The sequence below is a fragment of the Callithrix jacchus genome, chromosome 5 (genome assembly GCF_049354715.1).
Source record: "Callithrix jacchus isolate 240 chromosome 5, calJac240_pri, whole genome shotgun sequence".
Taxonomy (NCBI): domain Eukaryota; kingdom Metazoa; phylum Chordata; class Mammalia; order Primates; family Cebidae; genus Callithrix; species Callithrix jacchus.
Genome location: NC_133506.1, coordinates 121,098,626 through 121,115,077, shown reverse-complemented (window position 1 = coordinate 121,115,077; position 16,452 = coordinate 121,098,626). Strand labels below are relative to the sequence as shown.

Here is a 16,452-nt window from a genome sequence, read left to right as displayed (position 1 = left end):
CTTGGGGACAGACTGCTTTCTCTCTGAATTGGAGTTACTTAAGGGCTCCCGCGTTCCTCACCATCTCCCCCATGAAAGTCCTGAACTACTCTGAAGCCCCTCCCTCCACCCATCTGGTCTGGGTGGGGTCGCTGTGGCCAAGGGGAGCTGAGGGCGTAAGCCGGATGTGGACTTTGGTTTATTGGAGACTTTGGCAAACAGAAGGGGAGGAAGGAGAGCCCACATAGCAAAAACAGCCACTCTGGCCAGGGCCAGGCTGCGGCCAAGGTGGCCTGGAGGGGATGGATGACCAACCGGGCTCTCGATTTGGGGGAGGGACTTATCCTGGGGAGTACACACCCATCCCTATGTAGACCAGAGGTACAACAACGTCGGACCTTTCCACTGACCTCTGTATGGTCGGCCTGGGGCTACTCCGGACTGTTCGGAGGGGGTAGTGCCGCCTTATCTGGGGTGTGCAGGCCGGTGGTAGTCTCCCTCTAAATAACCCCTCACTAGAGCCCGGGAGCCGCAGGCACGTTTCCTCTCCCATCCGGGTGTCGTCTCCCCCCTCAACTCCCCCTGCCCCCCATCCCCGCGCACAAACAGGTTTTCGCACTCTTAGTGCGGGAGGACACGGCGGTCTCGCACTCAGTTCTGGCCTCGGAGCGAGACTGCGGCCGGGGGCCGGGGAGGCTCGGGAGATGAGGGGAAACTGCTGGGTGGGGCGGCGACTAAGGTGAGGGGCTGCTCATCCACACCGCCCGAGCCACTCGGAGGGGTGGCCTGGGGGGCAAGGGCGGGCCATGGGGCGGGGCGGGGCAGGGGCGGGGCCGGGCCGAGCCAGGGGCTGGGGCCCCAGCCGCTCAGCTGGAGCGCTGCGCACCCAGCGGGTCCGCCTGTCAGGCTGCCTCCTCTCCGACCGTCTGGCTTTCCGCCCTTCGGCGCTCTGCGCTTCCTCATGTTGGCACAGCCGGCCACGGAGACCGCCGTCCCCACGTCCCAGACTGAGGCCGACCTGGCCCTGCGGCCGCCGCAGCCTCTTGCCTCCGCGGGGCCGCCCCGCCCCGGGCCCCATCCTCGCCGAGCGCGCCGCTTCTCCGGGAAGGCAGAGCCCCGGCCGCGCACTTCTCGTCTCAGCCGCCGTAGCTCAGTCGACTTGGGGCTCCTGAGCTCTTGGTCCCTGCCAACCTCACCCTCTCCGGAACCCCCCGATCCTCCGGACCCCGCTGGTCCTGGCCCCGCGAGGAGCCCACCGCCTAGCTCCAAAGAACCCCCCGAGGGCACGTGGGCCGAGGAAGCCCCTGTGAAGGCTGCAGACTCCGCGCGTCCCGAGCTCCCAGACTCTGCAGTGGGCCCGGGGTCCAGGGAGCCGCTGAGGGTCCCTGAAGCTGTGGCCCTAGAACGGCGGCGGGAGGAGGAAGAAAAGGAGGACATGGAGACCCAGGCTGTAGCAACGTCCCCCGACGGCCGATACCTTAAGTTTGACATCGAGATTGGACGTGGCTCCTTCAAGACCGTGTATCGAGGGCTAGACACCGACACCACGGTGGAGGTGGCCTGGTGCGAGCTGCAGGTGCGGCTGGGCGCCCCCTCGGTGGCACCTTGGGATGGGACTCTGGAGGTCTTAGATGAGAGACAGCGGGTGGGGGAGACAGCATCAAGGGAAGGATGTATTTTTCCAATCAAATGTCCAGACACCTCTGCTGTCTTTGCCCTGAATGATCTGGCTGACTCTGGCTGCAGGAGAAACTGAGGCAGGTGGTGTCTGGTGACTCTCCCATGGGCATGAACATTCTCACTTTAAAGTCTCCATACTCAACCCTGAGAGGTGGAAAATAGGATAGGAAGTTGGGCTGGGGAGCCAATTCAGGTCAGTTTCCTGCTGGTGGGTATCCACAATCCCTTCCTCTCCCCTAAGTCCAGAGATCCTCAGTTATGACCCTGGTCCTCTTGATCCCCTCACTCCTCCCCATCCCCCACCTATTTGCAGACCAGGAGGCTGGGAGATGGGAAGCCAGGAGCTGGGCAAGGGTCCTTTCCAACTCCAGAAGATTTAGGGAAGTTGTAGCAGAGTGGGGTTCCCTAGACCCTTCTGGAGCAGTCAGACTTCTGGACTTCTCCACAGCTGCAAGGAGGGGGACATAGGGAGTCCCAGCTCTCGAATAAGTGCAGTTCCTCATCCCACTGCCTACCTGTGCTCTCCCTTCCCGGACCTAAAGGCACTAAACCCGTGGGCTTCAGGAGGACCTTCCTCCCGTCGCTCCCATGCTACATGTGAGTTAGGAGAACCCAGTCAACTTGGGGCCTGAAGCTTCAGATTCAGATAAGGGCACAAAGCCTAAGGGAAGGGTCCCTCTCTAGCCCTGGCACAGGGCTCACCCCTTGTGCCTGCCAGTGCCGCGCCCCAGGCTCTAGGCCAGGCCAGGAGAGGCAGCCAAACTGGGGGGTGAGGGGAGGGAGAGGAGTCGGGGCGGGACAACTATGGGGGGGGTGGCTTCCTGGCGCCTAGTCCTGGATCTTTTCTTTCTCTGTACCTCCCTCCACAGCCCTCCCGCCTTCAGTCTGGATCTAGCAGTTCCCGGTTTCTGGGGCCAACCCCCTTGCCGGCCCCAATTCCCTGCCAGCGGTCTCCTGCTGCCCGTCTGCTGCCTGCTCTCTGCCATCCCCTGGGCGCCCCCTCCCGCCCCATGGCCGGTCTGGGCAGCCACAAAGGCACTATTGAGCTCAGGACTCCTGGATGGGGCTGCATAAAGGCACTTGTGTCCAGCAGGGGGTCTAGGGGGCTGCCCCAGGCCCAGGTTGGTTGTGTCCTTGGAGCAGCTTACATGGGTACTGTTGGAGAGTTCTGGGTCTGCAGCCCATTGGGCGAGTGATCCCACTAATCCCACCCCATCTGTGGGAACCAACCCTCACATCTTCCCCAACCCCACTCCAGTTGTCCCCCTTCCTTTCCATGGGGATCCTGGGCCTGACATGACACCCATCCCCCGTCCCACAGACTCGGAAACTGTCTAGAGCCGAGCGGCAGCGCTTCTCAGAGGAGGTGGAGATGCTCAAGGGGCTGCAGCACCCCAACATCGTCCGCTTCTACGATTCGTGGAAGTCAGTGCTGAGGGGCCAGGTTTGCATCGTGCTGGTCACCGAACTCATGACCTCGGGCACGCTCAAGACGTGAGCTCTGCGCATGAGTGGGTGGGGAGAGGGAGGCTGGGATGTGTGCCCACTGCTTCCTGAACTCCCAGGCTCCTCAAACTGTCTATATCCAGATGTAAAACCAGGCTCACCATCTCCTCTTACCCACCCTGTGTCCCTCCCTTGGTGAGTGGCTATGTCCAGCCAGAGCTCCAGTCAGAAACGTGGGTGTCTCCCCAGACTCCTCTCTCTCCTCTCTGCCCCCTCATCAGTCTGTCTCCACGTCTCTCCTTAACCTCTCCCTACCTGACTTTCACTGCTCCATCCATGCCACCACCTCGATGCCACCTTGCTGATCTGGAGCCCTGCAGCAGCCCCCTAAAGGGTCTTCTCAAACTCTGCCACCCTCTAAGTGATCCTATCTTCCTGCAGCCTGGAGGATCTTTCCCAGTCAAAAATCTGAACTGTCACTCCCCTCCTTAAAACCCCTTCAGGTTTTCTCATGTCCTCGGGATAAAACCCACATGGGCTCATCTGCTCACACTGGACACGCTCAAGCGTGCCTCCTTTGCCAAGCTTAGGATACAGCCCCACTTTCAGCCTAAGTTCTAGACACACTGAATTCCTGGGACCTCCTCCCACTCTGCCCTGCCCTGGCTTTTTCCGTGCCTTTGAGCATGGTGTCCTGTCTGCCTGGAAAGTTTCCATCCCTTCCCCCTTTCACCTTTGAGCTTCTACTCATCATTCAAGATGCAATACAAAAGTATTTCCTCTCTGAAGCCCTCCCTCATGCTCGGGGCAGTTAGTCATCTCTTCCTGCGCTCCCACAGCACCTCGGCGGAGGCCCTATCTATCAATTTACCTCCCAACCTGTTTGGTAACATCAAGTCTATCCACCACATCCTCTGACTCAGTTTCTCCCCGGGGCCGGGCAGACATAGGCTAGGAGAATGATGGCAGAAGATGAGGAGGCAGCAGCAGAGTGCCGCAGGGGGGAGCTTCCCGGTGGAGGGCCCCTCCCCCGAGGACGTGTTCCCCACCGACCCTGGCTATGCTCCCTCCCCCAGGTACCTGAGGCGGTTTCGGGAGATGAAGCCAAGAGTCCTTCAGCGTTGGAGCCGCCAAATCCTTCGGGGGCTTCATTTCCTACACTCCCGGGTTCCTCCCATCCTGCACCGGGACCTCAAGTGCGACAATGTCTTTATCACGGGCCCTACTGGCTCTGTCAAAATCGGGGACCTGGGCCTGGCCACGCTTAAGCGCGCCTCCTTTGCCAAGAGTGTCATCGGTGGGTCTCTCCAGGAAGGTCCTTCCTCCCCCACCTCAGAAGAGAACCTGGGGACTCCCTCCCCTCAGCAAGGCCCTTCAAGGTCCACAAAATTACCAGACCACAGGGAAGCTGGGGAGATCTATGGCATTCCCCCTCAACCCCACTGTGGGCTGGGGTCACTTGCACCCCAGGGTTGCCCAGGGCTGCCCAGCCCAAGGGGCAGGACGAGGCCAGAGTACCCAGCAACCTGATCCCTGCTGTGAACCCTACAGGGACCCCGGAATTCATGGCCCCCGAGATGTATGAGGAAAAGTATGATGAGGCTGTGGATGTGTATGCATTTGGCATGTGCATGCTGGAGATGGCCACCTCTGAGTACCCGTACTCCGAGTGCCAGAATGCCGCACAAATCTACCGCAAGGTCACTTCGGTGAGAGGGATGGGGTTGGCAGGAATGGGAATTCCAGGTCCACTTCCCATTTTCCTGCCCGGCCAGCCCACAGTCAATGCCCTTTGCCTGCACAAAAACAGGCTAGACACAGAGATGCCTTGGTGAACCCAGAAGGATATCCATGCTATTTAGAATAATAATGTGTGTGGTGCTCCCAAGAGTTCACAATTTCACATCCAGTCTCACATCCAATCCTCCCAGCTGCCTGTCGAGGTGAGCAGGGCAAATGTTCCTCCCTGCAATTTACAGATGAAGAAACAGTGGGAGACTTGTTCAAGGTCACACTGTAAATACTTGGGTTGGTTGGGGGGACTGGGATTTGAAATCAAATCTTGCAGTAGCAGTCAAGCTTTTGCAACTGCACGTGCAGCTGCCTAAGGCAGGAGTGGAGTAAAGGGTGGAGGGGGGGTGTGAAGCCAAGAGCTGGGGGTCAGAGGATGGGAGGTGTCATGCAACCCCTCCCCACAGGGCACAAAGCCGAACAGCTTCTACAAGGTGAAGATACCCGAGGTGAAGGAGATCATTGAAGGCTGCATACGCACGGATAAGAACGAGAGGTGGGAGTGAAAGGGCAGAGAGTGGGTAGAGTAGGGGCCCAGGCCACGGCGGGCTCGGCTCACCCACGCCTCACCCTCAGGTTCACCATCCAGGACCTCCTGGCCCACGCCTTCTTCAGAGAGGAGCGCGGTGTGCACGTGGAACTAGCGGAGGAGGACGACGGCGAGAAGCCGGGCCTCAAGCTCTGGCTGCGCATGGAGGACTCGCGGCGCGGGGGGCGCCCACGGGACAACCAGGCCATCGAGTTCCTGTTCCAGCTGGGCCGGGACGCGGCCGAGGAGGTGGCACAGGAGATGGTGAGCGGAGGACAGACTGTACTGCCACTGGGCGTGTAAAGGACGTTGACCGGAGGGGATAGTGCAACAGGGATGGGCGCAGGAGAGGTGGCAGCGATGGGGGCAGGCCACCTCCCGGCTCTCAAGACATCCTGCAGCGTCTCCCTGCCTCTCCAGCCCTACCTCAGGCGCATGCACACCCAGTTTTCCTTTACAAAAGGGAGCCTTGGGTCCTCCAGGGTCCCTGTTTTACCTCCAGCTTAGCCTTTCTTCCTGGAATGCCTTTTTTGCCAATTTATCTTTTCCCTCTTTCCTCCCTCCCTCTTGTTCTTTTTCTTCCAACATGATCAGATCCATCCATTTTGGAAAGCCATCCCCTCTGGAGTCCAACTTAAATGCTCCTTTCCACTTCAGCAGGTTCTTGGTTACAGCACTCATCACCATGGGTCCTGTCTTAAACCTGAATAAGTTCCTATCTTTCTTCTCCACTGAACTATAAACTCCCTGAGGACAGAGACTGTGTTTTATTGATTCTTCTGTCCCTGGCAATGCTTGGCACATAGAGCTTATTCATAGCCCATATCTGTACATGGCTTAAAGCACTGTTGCCAGGCACAGTGGCTCACACCTGTAATCCCTGCTCTTTGGGAGGCTGAGGTGGGTGAATCACATGAGGTCACGAGTTGGAGACCAGCCTGGCCAACATGATAAAACCCTGTCTCTACTAAAAATACAAAAAATTAGTTGGGCATGGTGGCACGCACCTGGAATCCTAGCTACTCAGAGGCTGAGGCAGGAGAATTGCTTGCACCTAGGAAGCAGAGGCTGCAGTGAGCCAAGATCACGCCACTGCACTCCAGCCTGGTCAACAAGAGCAAAACTCCATCTAGAAAAAAAACAACAGCCATTTTCACATGCATTTGAGCTTTGCTACCCATCCTGCATACGGAGCAGTTTTATGTCAACTTATTGATGAAGAAATGGAAATTCAGAGAGGTTGAATACCTTGTCCAGAGCCTCAAGTAAGTAAGTGGAACAGCTGGATTGAAACTGAGGTGGTTCAGATTTTAAATCAGGTTACCCTGCTCCACCTCCTTTACTCACTCACCAAAGCTTGTGGCTAAAAGGAATGAGGCAGTGATGAATGGAAGCTGGTAGAAGAGAAGAGGCATAAGATGCAAGGGCAGAAGCCTGGGGCTGGCTTAGGAAGTCCTGAAGGGAGTATGGGATTTTGGGGGGAGTGATGGAGTCCCGCTGTCACTCAGGCTGGAGTGCAATGGCACTATCTCAACTCATGGCAACCTCTACCTCCTGGGTTCAAGCGATTCTCCTGCCTCAACCTCCCGAGTAGCTGGGATTACAGGCACAAGCCACAATGCCAAGCTAATTTTTGTATTTTTAGTAGAGACAGGGTTTCACCATGTTGGCCAGGCTGGTCTCGAGAACTCCTGACCTCAGGTAATCTACCTGCCTCAGCCTCCCAAAGTGCTGGGATTACAGGTGTGAACCACTGTGCCCTGCCCCAGGTATGGGATTTCTAATACAGAGATGACACTTGCAAGGGTGGAGACAACCTATGGTGGGTCAAGAACCTGAGAATGTGTTAGAAATTTAGAGTAAGTCTCCATAGCACTGCCCAACCTGACCTGAGATCAAATCTGATCCACTGATGACAAGGGATTCTTGGCCTTGGCACTGTTGACATCTTTGTTTTAGGGACTGTCCTGTGCATTGTAGGGTGTTGAAAAGAAAGCCTGGCTTCTACTCACTAGATTCAGTAACACTTACCCTCCAGTTGTGACAACTAAAAATGTCTCGATATTGCCAAATGTCTCTTCTCCCCATTGGAAGCCACTGACTTACTATATGACTATGAACCGGCCACTTCATTAATCTCTAAAATAGGATAGTAAGATTTATCCCACAAGGTTGTTGGATCTAGTGATGATAATGTAAGGAGCTGCCGGTTAGCAGACATAGTGGGTAAACAGGAAGTGTTGGTTTCCTTCCTCTCATATTCTGGAGGTCCCAAGAAGTGATCTGATGGATCATTGAGGGGGGAACCCAAGCTGTGTTCTCACCCCCACCCCAACTCCAGGTGGCTCTGGGCTTGGTCTGTGAAGCTGATTACCAGCCAGTGGCCCGTGCAGTACGAGAACGGGTTGCCGCCATCCAGCGAAAGCGTGAGAAGCTGCGTAAAGCTAGGGAACTGGAGACACTCCCACCGGAGCCAGGACCTCCACCAGCAACTGTGCCCATGGCTCCCCATCCCCACAGTGTCTTCCCTGCTGAGCCTGAGGAGCCAGAGGCAGACCAGCACCAGCCCTTCCTTTTCCGCCATGCCAGCTACTCATCTACCACCTGTAAGTCACTCCTGATCTTGAGACGTAGGTCCCAAAACACCTTGGCCTCTGCCCCCAACCCAGAAATTCACGCCCTGCAGCAGTCACTTACCCTGCCTTCCACCTGTAGCCATGAAGCTCCCTCCTGGAAGGAACTCTCCCACAGCTCCAGGCCCCCCTTGCAGGCCCCTTCTTCTCCCATTACCTTTTATTTCCGCTTTTTTTGATCCCCTCCCTCCCTCACCAGCGGATTGCGAGACTGATGGCTACCTCAGCTCCTCCGGCTTCCTGGATGCCTCAGACCCTGCCCTTCAGCCCCCTACGGGGGTGCCATCCAGCCCAGCTGAGTCCCATCTCTGCCTGCCCTCGGTGAGAGGGGGTCACATGGGGGGCTCCCAGCCATTCCAAGCCTATGACCTACTTCCCTCCTTGAGAAACCCAATCTCATGATCCAGCCTGCTGTCCCTAGGAATCCACCACTCCTGTCCTCCTCTTCCTTAATTCCATCTAATTCCCTAATATCTTCCCAGCATCCTTGGCAACATCTCCCTAGATCACAACAGTTATCTTCCTGACCTCATGAACCCTCATCCTGTTTCAGGCTTTTGCCCTATCCATTCCACGTTCTGGCCCTGGAAGTGACTTTTCCCCTGGGGACAGGTATGTTCTAGGGTAAATTGGGGTGCCAGGATGAGACACATGGGTCACTGGGGTCCCAGTGTCTTCTCTGACACTCATTCTATGTCCTTTCCCTTTTCCAGCTATGCCTCAGATGCAGCATCAGGACTTAGCGATGTGGGAGAAGGGATGGGACAAACGAGGAGACCCCCAGGGAGGAATCTCCGGCGCAGACCCCGATCCCGGCTGCGGGTCACTAGTGTAAGAAAGGGGCACGGGAGATGGAGAATAACCTACGGGGCCAGGAGGGAAGTATCAGCAGGATGTGGGGGAGGTCAACCATAGAAGGGGAGAAGCAGTTTGTGACTGGTACTCAAGAGGCAGCCAATCTAGTTTTTAATACCAGACTTTAGGGGTTGGGTCTACTTATCTCCAGGTCCAGTCTGGCTACTCTCACTTGGCTGGGGTAGGGTGGAGACACAGCATGATGACAGAGGGCTTGACCTCCTCCCCTCTGCTGACTTTGAATCTGAAGGTCTCAGACCAGAATGACAGAGTGGTTGAGTGCCAGCTACAGACCCACAACAGCAAGATGGTGACCTTCCGATTTGATCTGGATGGGGACAGCCCAGAAGAGATCGCAGCTGCCATGGTGAGGGGGAGAGAGATGAGGACAGTGTTTGGATCTGGAACAAGAGTCTCCCTCCTGATGTCTGCTGGGGCTGAAACCCACTGATCCGAGAGCAAGGGTTTTTTTTTTTTTTTTTTTTTTTGACATGGAGTCTCTGTGTCCCACAGGCTGGAGTGCAATAGTGTAATCTTGGCTCACTGCAATCTCTGCATCCTGGGTTCTAGCGATTCTCCTCCCTCAGCCTCCCGAATAGCTGGGATTACAGGTGCCCACCACCACATCCAGCTAATTTTTGTATTTTTCAGTAGAGACGAGGTTTCACTATGTTGGTCAGGCTGGAATTGAACTCCTGACCTCAGATGATCCACCCACCTCAGCCTCCCAAAGTGCTGGGATAACAGGAATGAGCCACCATGCCCAGTGACAGCAAGGGTTTTTAAAGCACTGGTTGACACTTAACACAGTGATACTGAGGACGTCTCAGCCCTTGTTTTTGGGAGATTTCTGTTTATCCAGTGAGGTTTGGCTTCTCAGCTGGAGCAATTTGAGATTCACATTGACCAGGTGCACACAAGTGCTATGTGTAAGTGCTTGGTAGACGTGCAATACTGTGGCTGTAGGGAAGGATGGGCTGGGCAGCAGGGGCAGTGGGCTTACCTAGGATCTTGGTGGATGGGCGAGAAAGGCCATGAAGGGTAGAAAGGCTGTAAAGGGCATCCCTATGCAGGGAAAACATAAACAAAGGCATTCCAAGTAGAGAATGACTTGGAATATGGGGCTGGGAGGAAACCACTATCATTGGAAGTAAAAATTCCTATAGGAGAACTGTGGGAAGTGAAGCTGGGTAGGTAGCATGGGCCCAGATTACAGGATAGACAGTGTTAAGTGTTAGGCCAAGCGGGCTGGGTCCAGTGGCTCACACCTGTAATCCCAGCACTCTGGGAGGATGAAGTAGGAGTTTAAGACCACCCTGGGAAACATAGTGAGACCCTATCTCTACAAAAAATTTTAAAAATTAGCCATGTGTGGTGGCACATGCCTGTAGCCCCAACTACTTGGGAGGCTGAGTTGGGAGGATCATTTGAGCCTGAGAGGTCAAGGCTGCAGTGAGCTGTGATCACACCACTGCACTCCAGCCTGGGAGACACAGTGAGACTTTCTATCAAAAAAAAAAGGCAGAGTGTAACATGGTGACAGTAGGCTTTGTGAAGACCATCTGCCATGGGATGTGGAAGGGGGTTAGAGGAAGGGAAAATAACTGGGAGCTAGGCCCAGGAAGCCACATGTGGACAAAGAAGAGGGTGGCTTATGGGAGGGAAGAGGAGAAAGGGTGAATCTGAGGGTTGTTTCAGGAAAATAAGTTACTCTGTAATCCAGTAGCTTATTGACGTAATACAGTAGTACCTAGTACACAGTAGATGCTCAATAAATATTTGCTGAGTTGATATGATAGGAAGTTGAGAAGGGATATCAAGGACAACTTGTAGGCTACCAAAGGAGAGAGGAAGTTAGAAATGAAAGTTTTGTTTTTTTTTTTTTTTTTTTTTGAGGCGGAGTTTTGCTCTTGTTACCCAGGCTGGAGTACAATGGCGTGATCTTGGCTCACCGCAACCTCTGCCTCCTGGGTTCAGGCAATTCTTCTGCCTCAGCCTCCTGAGTAGCTGGGACTACAGGCACACACCACCGTGCCCAGCTAATTTTTTGTATTTTTAGTAGAGACGGGGTTTCACCATGTTGACCAGGATGGTCTCGATCTCTTGACCTCGTGATTCACCTGCCTCGGCCTCCCAAAGTGCTGGGATTACAGGCGTGAGCCACCGCCCAACCGAAAGGTTTTTTTTTAAGGGGCCTTGATGAACTTCAGTGAAGAAGGAAAAACCAAGACCAAGATCCTCCCAAGCCATGGGAAATGGGTCAGCAGGGCTGAAGAGAGGTAGATTAAGGAGTGGTCAGTACAGAGTTGAGAGTGAAGGGAGATGAGCCTGCAAAGCCAGAGACATAGAGGGCTAGAGTGTGTCTCAGTGTACACCATCCATTCTGGAATGGAAAGCAGGAGGATAGGTCATGGAAGGACACAGAGATGAAGCCAGAGAGGTAGGAGGATGTTAGTAAAAACTGAGTGAGGAGAGAGTTTCACGGAGATGGTGTTAAGGTGAATCCTCAGGCAAGACCACACTGGCTTTTGTTAGATCTTTGTGGGAGACCAGTTTCAGTGGAGTAGGGGAGGTGGATGCCAGCCCCTGGGGTGAAGGAGGGGAGAGAGTGGGAGAAACGAAAGTCATCAGGAGCCCTCTCTAAAGCTTCTCCTCCATCATGTCATTCCCCTTGTATCCAGGACAAAGACACAATCTCACCTGGCACACAAGGCTCATCACCTCCTGTCAAACCACTTGACCCTTTCAGAGTCTTCCCTCCAGCCATACTGGTTTCAGAATGGTCCTCTGAAGAGGCTGGGTGCGTTCCTGCCTCTGCCTTTATCTGCTGAAGGGTCTCTCACCCTGAGAGCCTTCTGTATTGGGCCTCAAGCCCCTTCTGATCCCGCACAGCCAAAGCGACCCCACCCCATACACCCAGAGTCCTTTCCCCTCTTTTCTCTCCTTACCCAGTCCACCCTCCACACCTCTGCAGCAGAGTTCTCCTGAGACTTGGATCTGATCTGTTGATTTTTCACCCCAAATTCTTTAGTGGCTACTTGTGGTTCTAGAGTAAGGTCCAAATTCCAAAGTATGGCCTTTAAAATTCACAGCACACTCAGCTACACCTGAGTCCTTACCATGTTAAGACTAGGCCATACCAGGTGTGGTGGCTTATGCCTGTAATCCCGGCACTTTGGGAGGCTGAGTCAGGTGGATCACCTGAGGTCGGGAATTTGAGACCAGCCTTACCAACATGGAGAAACTCTTGTCTCTAGTAAAAAATACAAAATTAGCCAGGCGTCGTGGCGCATGCCTGTAATCCTAGCTACTCGGGAGGCTGAGGCAGGAGAATCACTTGAACTCGGGAGGTGGAGGTTGTGGTGAGCCAAGATTGTGCCATTGTACTCCGGCCTGGGCAACCAGAGTGAAACTCTGTCTCAAAAAAAAAAAAAAAAAAAAGGAAAAAAAAGAATAGGCCAGGCTTGGTGGCTCATGCTTATAATCCCAGCACTTTGGGAGGCCGAGGCAGGTGGATCACTTGAGGTCAGGAGTTCAAGACCAGCCTGGCCAACATGGTGAAGCCCTCTCTCTACTAAAAATATAAAAATGTAGGTAGATGTGGGTTTAAATCCTGTGACCGTAGGCAGACTGAATTTAACCTCTTTGAGCATTGGTTATCTTAATTCTACCACAGCAATTTTTTTTTTTGTCTTTTTTTCTCCTTTTTGTGGAGAATGGTGTCTTGCTATGTCACCCAGGCAGGTCTTGAACTCCTGAGCTCAAGCTATCCTCCCGCCTCTGCCTCCTGAAGAGTTGGGATTACAGGCATGAGCCACAGCGCCCAGCACCACAGCAATGTTAATATAGACCCCAGAAAGTTGGTGGTGTTAAACATGATAATATATGCAAAGTATCTGGCATATATATGCATCCTAAGAATGTGAGAATCTTTCCTTCTAGGTTATATTTCTCCTTACACCACACAGTGCCTGGAACACAATAGGTATTTGCTTGTTTTAGGTTGCTGGTTGGCAGAAGCAGTAAAGAGTTTGTTTATTTATTTATTTTGAGATGAAATCTCACTCAGCTGCCCAGGCTAGAGTGCAGCGATGTGATGATCTCTGTTCACTGCAACCTCTGCTTCCTGGGTTCAGGAGATTCTCCTGCCTCAGCCTCCCGAGTAACTGGGACTACAGGCATCTGGTATCATGCCCAGCTTATTTTTGTATTTTAATAGAGACAGGGTTTCTACTAAAGGTTGGCCTTTATTTTTTAAGATCAGAAGCAGGGGGAGAGGGATGAGTGAGATAACAAACTTTACTGCCACATCCTTTTGACCCTCACCAGGTGTATAATGAGTTCATTCTGCCCTCGGAGCGAGATGGATTTCTCAGAAGGATTCGGGAGATTATCCAGAGAGTGGAGACCCTGTTGAAGAGAGACACTGGCCCCATGGAGGCTGCTGAAGACACCCTATGCACCCAGGTCAGACCCCTCTGGACACTTCCAGGGGAAATGGACTCTATGCTCCAGGGTTCATTACTCTCTGCCTTCAGCAGTCCCCTTGGATCTAACTCCTCTTCATCTCTCAGGCCCTAAAACAGTGGCCCTTACCCCATTTGAGAATATGATGAAAGCCATGGACTCTTGTTCTAGAAAACTTGTTCAATGCATACTTTTAACTCATTATTTTGAAATAATTTCAGACTTGTGGAGAGAAGTTGCAAGAATTGTACAAAGAACCCCTGCATACCCTTGCCCAGATTTGCCAATTGTTAGTATTTTGCCACCTTAGCATTATCATTCTCTCTTCCTCTCCCCTCTCTGTATGTGTGCACACATATTATATTTTTCTGAATCATTTGAGAGTAGGTTGCAGACATTATGCCCTTTTACCCCTAAATTTCACCACATGTGCTGCTGAATCCCTTGAAACTCATGTATGGACTCCTAGAGGTTCATGGGTCCTAGCTTAGGAACCCTGGTCTGAAACCTTCCATCTCAGACTGCTGTTCCCCACTGTGACTGGACTCTTCTCTGCCTCAGGAGGAGCCAACACCATTACCTGCCCTGCCCGTCCCCCTCCCAGACTCATCCGACGGTATGTACTGTTGTGTCCTTGTTCATTCTAACCCTTGGGGTTGCTCCTGAAAAGGGCATAGGACATGTGGGACTGTCATCTCAACATACCCTCCTTCCCAGCAGAGCCCCAGAGCAGCACCTCCCTGGAGCACAGGAGCTGGGCAGGCTTCTCTACCTCCTCATCTTCTGGAACTCCTTTGTCTCCCGGAACCCCCATTTCCCCAGGCCCCATCTTCCCCATCACTTCTCCCCCATGTCATCCCAGCCCCTCCCCATTCTCCCCCATTTCTTCCCAGGTCTCAAATCCCTTTCCGCACCCCACCAACTCTCCACTTCCATTCTTCAGTGCACCCGAGTTTCCAGTCCCACCCTCTCAGTTTCCCCAGAGTTCTCTCCCAAGTTCTCCACCTGCATTCTCTCCCCGTTGTTCTCAGGTCACTCTTAGTCCCCCTTTTGTTCCCCTGTGCCCCTCCACTGCTTCCCTCCCCTCCACCACAGCAGCCCCTCTCCTCTCTCTGGCTAGTGCCTTCTCACTGGCTGTGATGACTGTGGCCCAGTCCCTGCTGTCCCCCTCACCTGGGCTCCTTTCCCAGTCTCCTCCAGCCCCACCTAGTCCTTTCCCTAGCCTGCCACTTTCCCCTTCCCTTGCCTCTTGTGGCCAGGAGAGCCCTTCACCCCACACAGCTGAGGTGGAGAGTGAGGTGAGTAGAAAACAAAGAGGGATGATTAGGGAGACTCCATTCTATACTTTTCCCTTCTCATGGACCCACACTTTCTAGGCCTTGCCAACTCCTGCTCGGCCCCTCCCAGGTGAAGCCAGGCTGGCACCCATCTCTGAAGGTGAGGCCTCTGACCACTGACCTTCCCCCACCATTATCCCTACTTGCTGTCTATCCTGACACTGACTGCTCTCCTTTTCTCATGCCTTCCTCCTCATCACCCTACAGAGGGAAAGCCACAGCTTGTTGGGCGTTTCCAAGTGACTTCATCGAAGGAACCGGCTGAGCCTCTTCCCCTGCAGCCAGCATCCCCCACTCTCTCCGGTTCTCCGAAACCTTCAACCCCTCAGCTCACTTCAGAGAGCTCAGATACAGAGGACAGTGCTGGAGGCGGGCCAGAGACCAGGGAAGCTCTGGCTGAGAGCGACCGTGCAGCTGAGGGTCTGGGGGCTGGAGCTGAGGAGGAAGGAGATGATGGGAAGGAACCCCAAGGTGGGGGCAGCCCCCCACCCCTAAGCCATCCCAGCCCTGTGTGGTTGAACTACTCCTATAGCAGCCTGTGTCTGAGCAGCGAAGAGTCAGAAAGCAGTGGGGAAGATGAAGAGTTCTGGGCTGAGCTGCAGAGTCTTCGACAGAAGTGAGTCTGGGGAGGATAGAGGAGCAAGAGGTGAACCTGGGAGAGCGAGGGGTGTGGCTAGCCCTTTCGTGCCTTCTGTGCATCCTCAGGCACTTATCAGAGGTGGAAACACTACAGACACTACAGAAAAAGGAAATTGAAGACTTGTACAGCCGACTGGGGAAGCAGCCTCCACCGGGTATTGTGGCCCCAGCTGCTATGCTGTCCAGCCGCCAGCGCCGCCTCTCCAAGGGCAGCTTCCCCACCTCCCGCCGCAACAGCCTACAGCGCTCTGAGCCCCCAGGCCCTGGTGAGACTGCAGTCATCCATCTTCCATCTTTTCCCTGAGACCCCTTCCTATCCACTCAGTTTTTTCCAGGCCCTGGGGGTCTGTCCCGGGGGACTAGCCCCCCTCTCCCCACCTCCCTTTTCCTCACTTAGTGCTCTCCCTCCCCCATCCTGCTCCCAGGCATCATGCGAAGGAACTCCCTGAGTGGCAGCAGCACCGGCTCCCAGGAGCAGCGGGCAAGCAAGGGGGTGACATTCGCCGGGGATGTTGGCAGGATGGTGAGGGCGGGCCCAAGGGAGGGAGAGCCCAGGGAATGGTACCTGGCTGCAGCTTTGCCTTCTTCCCACCTTGGAGGTTTCTTCATCACTTTTTCTTTTCCCTCCAGTGAATTCAGAACAGAAGCCATGTATCTCCCTCACACCAGGGCCCACCATGAAGCTTGTGTTCTCAGAATCTGATGCTTTTCTGACCAACACAACTAAGCAAGGAAGATCCCAGCACTGAGGGAGTAGAAGGCCAGGGGGACATGGAGAGTGCAGCTCCATTATAGTGAAGAGCCAAACATATGTGAACTGTTTGCTGTGTGAAGGTGTCAGTTCTGCAGCCTACCATCTTCATCTACCCCCTCCCCTGCCAAGAGTCAACCACTAAGCAATCCCGCCCAATCCCAGATGCTTCTAAAGGGGCTCACTCCCAGCTGGGAGAGTGCAGGGAATATGCTCACACATTAGCAGCAGCCAATAAAAATGCTGGAAACAAGGACGCTGTGGATCCATACGCCATGCCTTAGGAACTGGGGGGAAAAGCCCTGTGGGGTGAGGCAGGGGAGGATTTAAAAGGGACTCTCTTTT

General features: G+C 54.2%; 1 protein-coding gene across 9 annotated transcripts; it reads left to right on the top strand.

The window, feature by feature from the left end:
* The first annotated feature begins 851 nt into the window (after positions 1-851).
* WNK4 (WNK lysine deficient protein kinase 4) lies at positions 852-16,360 on the top strand. Of its 9 annotated transcripts, none has more exons than XM_078374400.1 (20): positions 852-1,555; positions 2,529-2,780; positions 2,981-3,153; positions 4,182-4,402; positions 4,657-4,814; positions 5,304-5,392; positions 5,473-5,689; positions 7,767-8,031; positions 8,258-8,379; positions 8,612-8,670; positions 8,772-8,889; positions 9,164-9,280; positions 13,243-13,380; positions 13,942-13,996; positions 14,101-14,678; positions 14,757-14,817; positions 14,925-15,333; positions 15,423-15,622; positions 15,782-15,879; positions 15,987-16,360. In XM_078374400.1, exons 1-20 carry the CDS (start codon positions 941-943, stop codon positions 15,987-15,989), a joined length of 3,948 nt encoding a protein of 1,315 aa, XP_078230526.1. In that variant the 5' UTR covers positions 852-940; the 3' UTR covers positions 15,990-16,360. The 9 variants fall into 9 exon arrangements, with proteins under 9 accessions (XP_078230526.1, XP_035157391.1, XP_078230528.1 ...); XM_035301500.3 differs by having other exon boundaries at positions 14,098-14,678; XM_078374402.1 differs by lacking the exon at positions 2,529-2,780.
* Positions 16,361-16,452: the final 92 nt, after the last annotated feature.